General features: G+C 37.5%; 1 protein-coding gene and 1 long non-coding RNA gene across 8 annotated transcripts in view; one reads left to right on the top strand and one right to left on the bottom strand.

Moving 5' to 3' along the window:
- Positions 1–15,854, bottom strand: part of KAT6B (lysine acetyltransferase 6B) — a 186,380-nt gene that overhangs the window by 36,166 nt on the left and 134,360 nt on the right. For 3 of the 7 annotated variants that reach the window (XM_038534425.1, XM_038534426.1, XM_038534429.1), the window contains 6 exons: positions 13,852–14,234; positions 12,157–12,278; positions 10,485–10,600; positions 8,271–8,412; positions 4,722–4,883; positions 1,279–1,372 (listed from right to left, as the gene is read on the bottom strand). In XM_038534425.1, the coding sequence (XP_038390353.1) occupies positions 1,279–1,372; positions 4,722–4,883; positions 8,271–8,412; positions 10,485–10,600; positions 12,157–12,278; positions 13,852–14,234 (1,019 nt within the window). Of the gene's footprint in view, positions 1–1,278; positions 1,373–4,721; positions 4,884–8,270; positions 8,413–10,484; positions 10,601–12,156; positions 12,279–13,302; positions 14,235–15,854 lie in introns of all 7 variants that reach the window. The other 4 variants (XM_038534424.1, XM_038534422.1, XM_038534427.1 and 1 more) reach the window with 2 other exon arrangements.
- On the top strand, positions 7,776–12,052 carry LOC119871479. The gene is made up of 3 exons (XR_005357972.1): positions 7,776–8,012; positions 8,644–8,722; positions 11,851–12,052. It is a non-coding gene; the product is annotated as an uncharacterized LOC119871479 (long non-coding RNA).

Raw genomic sequence — 15,854 nt, 5'->3', positions numbered from 1 at the left:
CACACAAAAAAAGGGATTTGCCCATAGAACCGATTACATTTAGAACTCTGTAAAATAAAAACAGTGACTTCCTGGTAAGATGGCCCTCCATGGGAGAACTGGATTAGAAAATGAAAAATAAGACTAAGATAATGAATTAATAACTAGAAATATTAATTGAATATAAAAAAGTCACTAAAAATACTTCAAAAAAAAAAAAAGAACAACCTCCTCTATGTCAATAGATTGTGCAAATCCATCTAAAACTGCTATACAGTCATTTTATACCCCAACCATAATATGTCAATATCTAGAAATATAGATTTGGACTCAACACATGTCTTCATGATTTTCCTAGAGCACGTTTTACATTGTGGTTTTTGCATTTGATGTAACTTACAAAGATTATGTAATTTCCTAGATTTTCCTTCTTTCAGTTTAAAGTCAGACAAACTACAGTCTGGTAATGAAGAAGCACACAGTTCTTGGTGACAGACTTTTATATGGTCAGAAATTACTATTATCATGGATGCTTGGCCTTCATGTTATCTGGGTATTTTGAAATGAATTCCTTCAATGTAACCTTAGTGCTCCGTTTACAGACCCCATATAATATAAACATAATATAAACAAGGGGGAAAAAAACTACCAATATTTTTTACATTATCCTATAAGGTGCATACTTTTAAATACCATTCTAATTTTAATTGAAGAGATTCTGAAGATGCAAATGTGTATAAAAAATGTTTCCTGGGCAACCTCTAGGTAAAACATTGTAATAATTTCCATAATAGAAAAAGGGAAATTAACAAAATGAGATAGTTATTTCTACTAGAAAGACTCAAAGGATAAGCCACCTAAAGGATTGTTTTCCTATGTAGAAATATTCCTTTCTTGCTCTGTACTGATAAGATTACAGTAAAATTTTAGAAAGCTGAAAATCCTTTTAAATAATACTTCCGTTAGCTTTAATCACAAATAATTGCCTCTTCTGGTGCTAATGAGCATGAGCACCATGGAATGGAATGTAATTCTGCAGGTTCATTCAGGGTAATGGCTTTGTGAGCTAGTGACACTGCCGAGAAATCTAGTCTCAATTTCCTAGAGCACAATAAATGAGCAGCAATAAATTTTTCACTTGAGGAAGATTTTCTAACCTATGTAAATATGACGAGAAAACCTCTTATCTACTGATAAAAACAACAAAGTGTGTTAAATAAAGTTTTATGTGTTAACTCTTTTTCCTTTAACAGCCATCAGCTCTCTGGATCATGAAAGTAAGTAAAGCACTTCACTTACTGAAATCAATGAGAAACCGTCCAAATCCTTGCCTTTGGTGCTGGGGCATGATCATTATGCAGGAGACATTATACTTCTGCTGGCAAAGCTTTTCCTGAGGGAAGGAGAAACAGATCAAGTATGTCAGAGCTCTGCTGAAGTGGGCAATTCCCCCACACCTGCCACCGTGCTTGTACACGAGTCCACAAAGATGAGCCAATGAGTTAGGTCAGAATCAAGCAGAATAATCCTACTGTGTTGATCATGATCAATCAAACTATCAGCTAAGAACCAACCATCCACTCCAGGCATACCTCTCAATTATATCTTTACACTTGGAAGTTGGTCGCAGAAAACATGAATAAAGAATCCAAGTAAATCTGAGCCAAATGAAACAGAATGCAGACAGTATGCAAGAAATGATCTCCTTGCTCAAACACCTTGGGATATGGGGGAGAAAAAAACCATCCGCAGAGTCACCAGCAGGGTAGGGTAAGACTTAGCTTGGTCCCCTGCTAAAGAACTTTCAAGTCTTCAACAGCAATCTGTCTTCCGCCTTTGACTAAATGCCCCAGTGAACCCAAAATTGTATATGTGTAGGTAGATCTGCACAGATACATTTCTCTTATGGATAAAAAGTCAAAGTAGAAAAAGCTAGAGAAATTATTGGCATCTCAAACAGGAAAACAAATCACAACAAAAAAAGACACGGGCAACAGGAAAGCCCAAAGCCTCTGCACAAATGTGAGGCCAAAATATTACCAACAGTATGAAACCAGGAGGAAGACTGGGAAGAGTATGGTGGGAAACAGTTCTTATAGTTAAGGAAAAATTTGCAATTTTCATGGGATGTGGCATCAGAGCAGCAATATTTTATTCAGAGTACACAGAAGCAGCCAAAGCCTCCACAGAGACGATCTGGAAAAGGCTTCTGAGGTTGTGAATGCTCTGGCCAAATATAAACCACAAATAAGACTGACCACAAATGGTACTAACCACATGAAAGAATTACTTCAGAACACCCAGATCTTTAATGAACCTATTTGAAAGATCACAGGAAATTGTTGTGGAAAAAACCCTACAGGGCAGAATTAGACAGTTCTTTGTGAAAAAGATGTGCTCCCAACATTTGCACATTTGTAGCTGTCCTTGGAGCCTCTAAGAAATGAGAAGGAAGAAATAATGTGTGTTAGTTTCCCTAAGAAACTGGATTGTCCACTGGATGTGGACATCAGAGGCAAGTGTTCAAATAATTAGTCTTCTTTGCAACATTAGACAAATAAGTCACTCTACCTAAAAAGAGATGTACTCTGGGTTGAAAGGATTCATGCGTTCTGCTACTCTTTTCTTTGTCCCAAACTCCTCCTATCTTTAGAGTTTGTAAGCCAACCCAACCCTCCGGTCCACCCTACTCCTATCCTCTAACACGTGTTACCACAGCTAAATTCTAATCTATGGATAAAATAACTCTTCTTTCCCTCCTTTTTAGAGTCCTCTACTTTCTGCTTGGAAAGTCATATGTATGTAATGACTTACGCTGAATTTTTCTAGGTCATCTTGGCCATTCTCTAGCTATAATCTCTAGAATTTGGTTTAAGTATGGCCCCAAAGGGCCATAGTCCTTCACACTCCAATTGACACATTACAATATGGTTTAATTTGCATCTATCTAGTCTAGATAGACTTTAAAATTGTTTTTTTTTTTAAAGATGAATTTTTGTTTTACCACACTGCCAAAGAATGAATTTCCCATGCACAGTAAGAAATGACGGTAGTTACTGCCCTGCTGTAAAAGAAACTGTGGCAACGTGAGAAAAGTTTTGCTTGTACCAAGTAAAATGCTGGGTCCCCTAAGAGAAGAGAGGCAGAAACTGAAACCATTAAGTCACCATCAACTGGAGACCCAGAGGCCAATTTGAGATAAGGACAGCAGGCACCATTAAGCATCTACATTTAAACACAGACACATTTAAAGAAACACCATTTTCTTTCTTCTTTTTTTTTTTTTAAAGTATCCTCCACACCTAGCATGGAGCCAAATGTGGGGTTTGAACTCATGACCCTGGGATTAAGACTCAAATGCTTAAACCAACTGAACCAACCAAGAAACATCATTTTCTAACAAGAAGGACCAATCGTGAACACCATTCTTTTTTTTTAAATCTCTATACCCAACATGGGGCTCAAACTTACAACCCTGACACCAAGAGTTGCATGTTCTACCAAATGAGCCAGCCAGATGCCTCATGACTACTATTCATTTTTAACTCATTGGAAAAAAAAAAAAAACAACTTTATAAACCAATACAAAAGGTAAGAAATTTTATACATTATATAAATAGATTTCTTATTTACTGTTTTGTTTTGTGTTAATTCTCTATCATCTCTATCATCTATCATGAAATGCGAATTCTCTAACATTTAATCTGTTATGTGCAAATTAACTTTTGTTTTGTTACCAAATCTGTGGATTAAAATTTTGAGGCTATTTCTCATGAATGCTGTCATTTATTCCTATTTTTGTTTATGACCTCTGGGGATTCTAAAATTTAGTAAAACTGCAAAGAACCTTCTTGTATACTCTTATCTTTTGATATTCCATGAAAATAACACTTCCATAAGGCATTTCATTCACCTTATGCAAGAGTAGATTCATTAAAATTCATATGCAAAAATATATCATAAAATAAATAAAATATAGGATTGAGACCATTTAACCGTGTGCATGGAAGTCTTACAGTTACCATCCTTGCACATCAAACTATCTCCCAGGTGACTATGAAAAATTAAGCTTATTACCCGGTAAATATCTCCAAACTCAGTTTTTCCTTATTACACGAGTTATTATCAGAAGCCTCTGAGTAAAAAAGAAATTCTATCCACTCAGTATGTCAAGGGCTTCCCTATGCCAACCGTTGGAGATACTTAGGCTTTCTAAAAGGTGAGGCTGCTTTAGATCTTAAAACAATGGCATAAAGAGTAAAAGACAAAAGAGTAAACACAGACATTGTATCACCTTGACTGTCCAAATGCCAACGTTCCAACTCACTGAAATACTAATGATCACAGAGGGAATACAGTGAGGAGAAATGAGAACCATCTCTTAAATGCTATGCTACACTGAAAACCTTCATGTTGACACCACTGGGGGGTTGGGGGGATAAGCTTAACATTTAAAAAATCAAAGATGCTAGGTGGTAAGACAGCAATTATAATGTTACATGGTTGCTGACAGTCAAGACAGCAAATACTGCTGAGGTCCTTTACACACTTTCTAGGCACGATGTTTACTATTTTTGTTTTGTTTTTTAAAATAAGCTCTGAACAAGAATCTGAGCTTTTCAGAAACATGTAACAGTCATTCAAATTATAGTCATAAAAAAAAAAATCCCTGTTCGAAGAATTGGTCTCTACCAAAAACATTTTGAATAAGAAAATGAAGGTCATACTGGCTCTTGTTTTACCTTAGAGAAGTATCCAACCAGATGACAGCCCTTTTCATCATTTTTTGTAAGGACATAAAAAAGGAATGGCTCGACATCATAATACAACGTTTTGTGGTCCAGGAAGAGCTTGGCTAACAAGCAAAGGTTTTGGCAATAAATTTTGCTCATATTCCCATCAACCTAGCAAAGAGAAACAGACAACATTATTTAACATAAAAATACTGCTCAATATAAAATTATTTTAAACGGTATTTTGGAAAGTATATAATTTTATTTCCAAATCCCAAACTGAGAGATTAAAATATTCCATTCAACAAGTATAAAGTCAATCAGAAAACAGCTGTCAGTTGGCAAATAAGAATTCCACTTTTTCTCTTAAATTAGGGTAAATTTAAGTTAGATTAAATCACTTTAAGTTACCTGAAGAAAGCTGAAACCACTAACAAAAGAGTCATTCTTATTTGCAATTTACCAGAAGTAAAAAACAATCAGACATGTCCTCTCTGTTTGAACAAAGTAAATCTGAATTAAAGAAATGTAAACACATCAAAATACCACTCAAGTAAGTTAAACTTTATGTTGTCTTCAAAAGGACTTCACGTAAAAGTAGGTGAACAGTATTATTCTGATTCCTCAGAAGTGTAGATTAGCAAAAAGAGGATTCCATTTTGGTTTTATACCAAGCATCATTTTAAATATAATTGGAAGAGATAAAATTTCTATGTTGGGAATACTTACAGAGAAAGTGAGATGAATTTCAACCTACAGTAAGTACCATGATTACAGTCTACTTCTCTTTAAAATAAAAGAATCAAGCTGTGATACTGATGGTTATAGACAGGAGGCTAGGCACAGATGCCAATTTCTTTGATCAAATGTAGTTACTTGTTGAAAACCAAAAGCACAGCAGATTCAAGAATTTCCCTAGCACTATTCTTAGGGGAAATGGATATTTGCTAACCAGAACTCTGTAACAATGAACTTGACCGTTCACCAGTCTCATGTGGACCATACAGGTTCTCATATTGCACAAATTATTTTTAGACTTCATATAACTATTTCCCTTGGATGAAACCTAGGTCCCACACATAGCAACATAATCAAATATGGGCAACAGACACAGAGGATACAATTCTCACTTTAATTAAAGGAAGTTTTTATGTATTTGAGAGTATGGTCCTTTCGGAAATGGCAGTACATTACAAAAAAGGGAAAGACAGAGAGGTATGTGTCCATGAGCCAGAAAAACAGAGAGAGGACAATGCTGAAGCAAATTCTTAATAGCTGTGTAAGGTCTAAAACGCATGCTTTCAACAGAGATAAAGACAGGAAAGTATTAATTTATGATTACTCTTCATTAATTGTAGAGGTTATCCAAGAAACTGCTAAGAAAAAAGTTTCCTATATGCTGTTCTCTAAATATTAACTCAGATTCTAGAATAGGGACCTGGGCACAGATAATCCAGTTCCTTCAAATATTTTTATGTACAGACTCTATTAATTTTTTTTTTCATTTTTCCTGCCCTGATCTCCGTTATGCTTCAAAAGCACCTGCCCTGAAATAGTGGACCACTGCTATCAGACTACCAAAACTGACTCTTAAGTCTCTCCCAGGATTTTTGAGACCTTAAACCCCACAAGTAGATTCATGCTGATTTACATAACTGTTACTTAAAGGCAGCAATATGTTTTGTCCTTCAGGAAACAACGAAACAGTGATTTTCATTTCATTTTGGTTATAAGAAAGGATCCAAGGTGTGAAGGAAGGAGCCAATAAGAAAGTTGAACTTGTGATATTAGTTAAACTTCGAATGAGAATAGCTCTGCTGTCTCACCTAGTTGGGGCTGAGTGAGTAGCATCCCAGGACTAGCTAAACAACCTGCATTCAGCTTTCCTTCTAGCCCAGGGATCTTTAGTGGGAGTCAACTGTGCCTCCTAAGCAACACTGACTATGTCTGGAGAAAATCTTGCTTGTTACAACTGGAAGAAATGTGATACTCCGAGCATTTAAAGGGTAGGGGCCAGGAATGCTACTGAACACTCTCCAATGCACAGGATGCCCCTACTACAAAGAATTTTCTAGTGTGAGAAGTGAATAGTGTCCAGGTTGAGAAACTCTTTGCCTATCCTTTAGAAACAACTAATATATCATTAAATCTTCCCAGCAAAAATACCCTTCTTCCTTCAAGCTTATCAAAAGATCCTAATAAAACCAGGAAGAGGGTCTTTAAAAAAAAAAAAAATCCTAAGATGCAGCTGGAATGACTAGGTTTTCTAATTGGCCTTTGGAAAAAGTAGCGGGGGGATCCCTGGGTGGCGCAGCGGTTTGGCGCCTGCCTTTGGCCCAGGGCGCGATCCTGGAGACCTGGGATCGAATCCCACATCAGGCTCCCGGTGCATGGAGCCTGCTTCTCCCTCTGCCTATGTCTCTGCCTCTCTCTCTTTCTCTCTCTGTGACTAACATAAATAAATAAATATTAAAAAAAAAAAAAAAAAAAAGAAAAAGTAGCGGGCCCTGGCTTCTCTGTGAGAGGTACCTATGTATGACCTCCCCTCTATCAAATATAATGCAAGACATTACACACCAGAACTAAAGTAAGATGTGGGGCAGAACACTACATTTCAGTCCGAACAACTCAAAAATAGAGACACTGAATGTAAAACTGTATCGCAGAGAAACAAAGACATCATGTCTGCTGTGCAAGAAAGGCTTGTTCTGAGCACCCGTGCATGAAAACAATGCGCCACAATGGGTAAGGAGAAGGGAACTAGGCAGGGTTAACAGAAGTGCTCAAATGGAGTAACAAGAATAAAGGTGAGAATTAAGAATCCCTGAGAAGAGGCAATAACACAAAAGGAACAGCCCCCTCAAGGTACAAGTGACACAACTAAACTGGACCCTTGAAACTGACAATAGAACATGATTAAACAATGAAATTATACCCAGGCAAAGACCTTTTGCTACTAAATCAGTTCTGAACACACAAACTGTCTTTAAGACATCACAATGACAAACACGTGGCCAAAAGGGGTTCCTGTGAATAGCAGAGTTCTCCAGGGGTGGCCATGTACCCAGATGAGGGGGGCAGTCCCAACATCTGCTGGGGTCTCACCAAAAGGATTATCCACCCTGCCAAGAAATGGATGGAAACACAGGTGGCTGTGTATTGAGAAGATATGTACAGCTGCTCAATTCCCTGGAAGAGTGAGCACCTGCCAGACATTGGCTGGAGCTGTTGAACAAAGCTAATTTCTCCTGCCAAAGAAAGTAGAATTTACAAAGAGCTGAGAAGATCATAAATTCACTGGTGAATATATCTGGTGCAGACAGGGATTTGGGGAAAGACAAAAAAAGTTAATGTGATGAAGTAGGAATTCATCATCAATCTAAATGGTTGCTCAGTATGGTTAAACATTCCAAAACATGGAGATAGTTTAAAGAGCAGTCTAAATTTGAATGCCAAAATCAAATATACTGTGCACCTTCTAGAAACAAATTAGTACATGATCAACAATTGGAAGTACTAGGTCTCAAAAGCAGAGTCTTTTAATTTACACATGCTTACCTCAAATACTGAAAGGTCTCTCCTTCGGTAAATTTCATTTGCTGGAGGATGAAACCATCCACATTTCTTTGAGTGTCTTAATAAAATATTTTTACTTTTCATATATTTAAGACAGAATTCACACAGGTAAAGCTTTGGTAATCTGTTAAAATTTTAAAATCAAAGAATTTATCAGATTGGTTATAGTGTTCAAGGAAAAAATTATTAAATATTGTTCAATTCTCTCCAAGTCATAATAAGCCTGTATAATAGTATTTTCAAAAAAAGAAAAACAGAAAGTCAGCAGTAAAGAGAACATACAAACCTTATGTTATTTTTCAATATAATAATATTTGCTGCCGTTTTTTGGTTAACAAATCATTTGTTTCCTCAGAAATGTTGTACAGACAAAAAGATTTTCAGACCTGGAACCATTACTTGAAAAATCAACAATAAGGATGGCCTGCTGTCAGGTAAACAGGAATATTTTTCAAATTTCAAATTTAATGTCATAGTGTCAGTAGTATATATGGTCAATGATGTAACTGTAATCATCTTTTACTCAGATGGAAGTGAGTTCATTATTTTCAAAAGTGATCTGTGTACATATAAGGCAGAGAAGTCCTAGAAGTTAGTTAACACATCTATTGATGGATGAGGTAACTTTAAAGTTTTATCATAATTCTATCTATCTATCTATCTATCTATCTATCTATCTATCTATCTATCTATCATTTATTTATCTCTGATCTATCATCTGAAGCAATAAATGTAGAAAAATCAAAAGATCTTGTTTCTACCAATTCTACTGACTCTGAATAACATTATACAAACAGATTTCTCCCCCGTGATGACTTTTTCTGAGAACCTTTAAAATTATAACATTTTTAATGTGTGCCCTATCACACTTTAACACATTGCTAGAATTATAAGAAAATGTTTAGAAGCACTTTTTGAAGTCTTTGGGGTATGTAAATTGGTAGGATGGTTTTGGGGAGAGTTAGCTACAGACTCAGATAATTGTAATTTCGAACCTTGGAGTTATATACAAATTTTACTCAAAGCTCTCAGAACACCTGACTTATGATTACCTAAACCAACTGAAGCTCAGAAGTGTTTTCAAAAAATTGTTCAAGAACACACAGCCAAGGAGATCCCTGGGTGGCTCAGCGGTTTGGCACCTCCCTTCCGCCCAGGGCATGATCCTGGGATCCAGGATCGAGTTCTACATTGGGCTCACTGCATGGAGCCTGTTCCTCCCTGTACCTGTGTCTCTGCCTCTCTCTCTCTCTCTCTCTGTGTCTCTCATTAATAAATAAATAAAATCTTAAAGAAAAAAAAAAGAAGAAGACACAGACAAGTGATACAAGCTAGAAAGAGAAACCAAGGCTCCTGACTAATCTTACTCTGCCACTTAACTTCTAAAACACTCTCCCTGTTTCCTCCAGGAGATGATGGGCCAGACACCTTCATGGTGGAGGAAAGGACAATGATCTATTCCAGAAGAAAAGCAAGTTTGTGATGGCCAAAACTTTGTAGCCTAAAACATTTGAGAAAATACTAATAAAGTGTATCTTGATGTATCTGAAGGAAGAAATCTACTCACAAGTTACCCATTTTTAGATATATTAGTTCAAGACAATTTCACAGCTAATCTTAGTTCAAGACAAAAGAAAACTCCAGGATCATTATTTTCTCTTCATTTTTAACAAGGTATCACAAATGGCTCTAAAAGTAAAGATTTGGGGAAGGGTCTCTTAAGGCTACCCACTCCCACCTACTTCCTTTCATTTTTCTATCTTCTGCTACATTTCTATAAAAAACTTGAAAACAAAATGTCAGAAATCAGAGATAAAACGAACAGGCCTAATTAGGAAAATAAACAGGGAAATGAGAAGAAACCACCAAATATTTTACAATGGCCAGTGTTTTTTCTCCTTATTTGGTTTCATACACAAACAATATTTGTCCAATTAACCAGAGAGAAAGCATGGACTTAGAAGCTCAAAGACAAAATTTACAACGCCTGTGCAACAAGGAGTGGAAGGAGTTTACATAGACTAGTGAACACTACTATAAAAAGATGCTGGCAAAAGTAAGAGTTTTGGAAGCGCTTATACTTGACTATCAAAATTTATGTCCTGAAAACCATCTAATTCCTGCTTCAGAACTGAGAATTCCCCTTCCTCACATATATGACATTCAAGTTATATACCTTCTGGGCTGTTCCATTACCTTGCATATTCCTGTGGGTAAGGCGAGGAATACCAGGTTTGGATTTCGTATTTCCCGAATTCTATTACAGAAGGGTACCGGCCACAGTCTTCCACTCCACTTTCACACTCTATTTTCTGTCAGAGAAAAAGAAAAGGAAGGAAATAAAATATATGTATTAGAAGAAGATTTCTTCACTTATATTTTGGTTCTTTCACCAGTGGACATGAAAACCTATCAAGGACAGAACATTCATCTTCATGAGGGAATTTTCATGTTGTTGAAAACACATTAGAGGGCCTTGTAAAATAACAATCAACTTTGCAGAAGATTCATATATAAACAAATACCCTATGAAACAGTATTACCAAGACAGGAAATGAGTACAAGGTAAATACATGCAAATGTCCATTGACCTGAATTTAATGGCCTGGTGCAATGCAGTAACACTGAGTAAATTAGAAGATGACCCGGCTGTTAGACACTCTTGTGAAGTAATAGTGATCCCAACTGTTCTTGTATCATCAACTGGGGAAGTCTGCAGTTTACTATCCATCTTGTCTCCCAAGCAGTAAGCTCCATGAGGTTAAGAATGTTGCCTGCCTGATTCACTGTGTTATTGCCCGCGTGTAGCAGAGTGACTGCTACAGGCAAGAAATGTTCTTGAGTGAAATGCCAGTGTTACTGCACTGGAAAGAAGGGGCTTCACATTTAACAGTGCCTTTCAGATAATGGCATGTTGTTCATCAAAGTCTACCTATGAATGCCAGAGGTAGGCTAAAAATTTGAAAATATTTAAGGACTTCCAATTTTAAAAACTAGGGGAATTTTTGACATTTATTTTTGCCAAATGAAAACACTACAAAGTATACTGATGGGACAGAATGAGGAATGGAAATATCCAATAGCCCCTTAAATTAGAAACTGTCACAAATATTTAGCCCAAGTGGCTGCTACTAAAAATAAAGCCTTAGAGCCTACAGATAGCCCCTCCTCGCACTAAAAAGAAAGTGACGTTGAGTAGAGAGGACTATCTGTGAATAGTTTGCCATAGAAACAGAATGTGGTCTACTGACATAGCAAATCCACGCTCCATAATAAATCTGTCCTCAGAAAGTCCAAAAGCCTTACCTGTTCCCTGTTTTGGTGACAATAAACTAACTAGAGTTACTATTTTAAGTGGAAGCATTTAAACAAATTACTGGACAATGAAAATAAAAGTGATTATAACTGATCATCCAACACAATATTGTCTTAATCAATGCCAAAGTGTTAAAATTACGAGACATTTTTCATATGGCTGGCCATCTGTGTTGGAAGAACCATTGGTAAATTTAAAAGCGATGTTCTTTTTAACCATTTAAAACTGCTATTTTCTAAATTTCAGCATAAGTCATCAGAAATCTGTTTCTTCACACGGAGAAGGATTTTTCCAAAGCTGCCTCAACTACTGCTAGTTGTATTTTGTGAGACCAGCTGAGCCCTGACCAACTTCTGAGCATGGAGACAACTCTATAAAGTCACTGTTTTTGAATCTGCAGTCAACAAAAACAATCATGATAATAGTTAAAGGACTGCAAAGGATTTTGAGGAGGGGTTCTTATAAAATCAAAGCAGTAAATTCATCAATAGTCACATATATAAAAATGACATATTATCCTTATTACTATAATATGTGGTATCCTGGCCTTACCTCCCAAGAAAGTTCCTGGGCCTGCTTAAAAACATCCAAATCCTCTTCTGTAACGGTATCCTTGTTTCCAATCACATTTATATCTGTACTTTCTTGTTTGATGCTTATTTTGATTTCAGTATCTGTCATTTAAAACCAGCAGAAAGTGCATTCACTGACTTGAATCTTGAGTAACCACCATATATTACCAAAATGGTACCAAATTAGCATAGTGGGCAAATAGGGATTTTTTTTAAGCTTTATAAGCTTTTATGTCTAAGCACTGCTCAAAGATCCAGCAGTACCCTTTCCCTGCTGCACCCAAATTTTTATTTGAGTTACCACTGTCATCTTTTTATAGTTTCAATAAATAAATGAGGGAAAGTAAGAGCCATACAAAGCAAAATAATATTTTTCAACCGATATTAGAAGTTATATCAATGTCTAGCTATAGAATTCCCATTATCCCTTTCGAGATTAAAAAAAAAATCTACCACTTTGTCAAAATGACATATTTTTTTTGTTTTTTTTTTTTATTTTATTTTATTTTTTTTTTTTGTTTTATAAAGGGTAGCAAATGTAACGGGCCAATTTGTTCAATGAAATCATGAAATCAGTTTTCTCCCTACAGTGAATACACACACAGACACACTCACACCCAAAAGCACACTTCACAGAATCACAGATCGCGCTCTGTTGAGAAGGAAGCAGAATGAACTTGGTCATGAGAAAGCGATGGAGCAGAGAGGGCTGAGATGAGGAGCTGGATCCCCCCTGTTGGAATCACTGACAGCACACAAGCAAGCAGCGCTGTGGCTGAAGAGGCGGCATGGCAAAGTACATGGCAGAAGCGTGACAGTGGCTACTCATGCGGGACCACAAAGCCATCAGCGACACTATGAAGGCATCTGGGGGGGTCCTAGTGTCACTACGGATGGAAATAAATAATAAAAGGGGGGAGAGTATTAGTTGGAAAAAACATTTTGGAGGTTTAGTCAGCATCAGGAAAAGGTCAAAGTTTCACTGCTTCTGTATGAAAGTGAAGTGAGAACAAGAGAAATAGCTAAGACCTATGTGACAAATAGGAATTGACTGATTGATTTTTTTCGGGGTTGGGGAGAAAGGGACGGGACGCAGGTTTGGTTGGAGCTTTGACCTTTTGCTTACCATCATCCTGATCAGGTTTAATCCTTCCGTCTGTCAAGCTCCCCTTCCCTGGTGAGGGGGTCCCCATCTGAGGGGTCACTTTATATTTTAATCTGCCTAGCATCCTGTGCTTTTTAAGGAAAGTTGTTCGCTTGAAGTGAGCAATTGCTTTAAAAATACGTCCTCTAGCCATCCCCCAGCTAGAGGAGGAGGAGTGAGCAATAAACCTACTCCTAATATCTCTTTTTCCAAAGAAATGGGCTCTAGATTTTGCCGTGGAAGATAATTCAGTTTTACGACGCATACGTTTGGGTGGTGCATAACTTGGGTGTCCCTTTTTCCGAGACTGTCCCTGAGTGGTATAGATATGAGAAAGTCCATCAAAGAGTGCCTTCAGCTGGCTGTTCTTAGTAAGACTGCTAAAAGAGGGCACACTGGACTGGCTAGAAGAACTCTGGGGAGAGGTAGAAGAAGTGGAAGTGCTGGACTTTTGTGAACTGGGGCTCTGACCAGAGATGGGGGTTGGGGGTGGAAGTGAAGAAGGTGGAGGTTTTAGCTTTTGTGTGGTACCTGTAGCCAACACATGAGAAGTGCATGACTGTTTCTGAGAGACCTTTTTCCTTGGACGATAGTGCTTTGAAAAGTCTATTATTTCACCTCGTGATCTGCGACCATCAGGTGATGGTGTAAAAAACTTAGTAAGGCCATCAATGAGCCCTTTGGTTTTCTTGTTAACTTTAAGTGTAGAGGCAGAAATGTAGGTGGAGGTGGTGGTGATTTTGGTGGTGGCACCAGGCCGAGTGGGGTCTGTAACAGCCAATCTGCTGCTTGAGTCCTTCCCAGATGCAGCATGACCAGATGAAGGTGTGGTACAGACTTTAGTCTTTTGACCCCTACCAGGTGACCCCCTTCCTGTGAATGCATTCATGGATCCTTCATCACTGGTTACAGACCTAGGCAAAAATTTAGAGAATAGTATCAGCATTTAATAATAGAATTATAAAGGTAGCTAAAACAAATTTATAGCAACTAGATGCATTCAATGTGCTTAAACTTAAGAAGCTGAACTGCAACCCTAAGAAGTGTGCGTGCGTGTGTGTGTGTGTGTGTGTATGTGTGTGTCCCCGCCTCTGTCTACGTGTTTCTCTGCTGAAACAGGTAGCAGCCACTACATGTGCATGTCATGGTTCTCCCAGTGCCCATCCAAGAGGGCCTGGAAGAAGCCACATGGACCCAAGGGCAAGAGAAGGAAGAAATTCTTGAAGAGACTAAAAGAACAACGCAATGCTTTCATTATACTTAAATAAAAATGTTACTCCCTGTGTGGTCACAAGTAATTATGATTTCTTAGGTCTTTTAAAAAGTATTAAAGGACATAAGTCATAAGCATTACCTAGAAGTGAAAGAATAAGCTTATCTAATCTCTGGTGTGAAGCAATTTTAACTCAACTAGAAAATTTATATAAATAGAATTTGGGTAGGTCTATAAATTAATACTTTTTTTTAAAGAAAACATTAAAGATATCCTCTTCCTCTCAGCAGTTTAATGCTTAGGATGATAAGATAGCCAATAATACTCTCTAAGTAGAGGAGACAATTAATTACAGCATAAAATATTGCTGAAAAAAGGACAACAATAGCAAAAACTGAAGAAATGATTAAAGAAAAGCTACAGCAGGTCAGACATGACATGGAAAGTCTGGTGAAGAAGCAGCACATTTACCATGGTCATTATCAGATACTTGGCATCAGAATCTTTATAAACTATTTCAGCTCATTGGAGGCTGGTTCTACCCATCCAGCTGTGTGGTCAATAGAGACCAGAGGCCTCCGCTACCACAGCTGCTTAGAGGAACAGCAGCTGCCTGCCTTCACCTCAGGCTAGGGCTTGGAAAGCTACCCATCTTGCAGCAGAATTTTATTCAATAGAAACATTTGCATGTGAATTATGGCAGTGCTGGGGCCCAAGAATTCACTTTAAAAATTATCAATTTAGCTGAAGGCTCGTAATGAAGAAATGGAAGCCTGAAAATGATATGAGATTTATTATCAAAATATCTTAATTACAAATAGAAGAGCGCATTTTAGTGGTCATCGTGTACATTAACAAACAGCATCAGTAGTCAACTGCAGTGGATTCTGGTGTGGATCAGCTGGGTGAGCTACTGGGCTCATGTGAGGCAGCTCTGCTGCCAGGAGCCTTGGCTGACACCACGGATACAGCCAAATCAGGTGAACACTGGAGATTTCTGGTGTCACAGTGAGGGTTACCAATAAACAATCATCCGAGCTAAAATGTTTCACATTAGAATGCTGCATTTGGACTGTATCTGGAATCGATTGCCCAGAAAGGATAAGATGCTTATAAAGCATGTAAAAAGGAAAGCTCCCTAGACTGTCTTAAAAATTCCTAAGCTCAAAGGACAATTTTGGACAAACAAAAAGTTAGGACTGGTGCCAGATGCAATTTTCAGCTGTGTCCTTTGTTTAGAAAGTTTATATCCTAATTTGGTTTTTTTAATTGGGCCCCGAGGATACAGTCCCATTTTGAGAACAATGCTTACACAGGATGA

The sequence above is a fragment of the Canis lupus genome, chromosome 4 (genome assembly GCF_011100685.1).
Source record: "Canis lupus familiaris isolate Mischka breed German Shepherd chromosome 4, alternate assembly UU_Cfam_GSD_1.0, whole genome shotgun sequence".
Classification (NCBI taxonomy): Eukaryota; Metazoa; Chordata; class Mammalia; order Carnivora; family Canidae; genus Canis; species Canis lupus.
The sequence above is the reverse complement of the archived record's forward strand: the minus strand, read 5'-3'. Positions and strand labels throughout refer to the sequence as shown.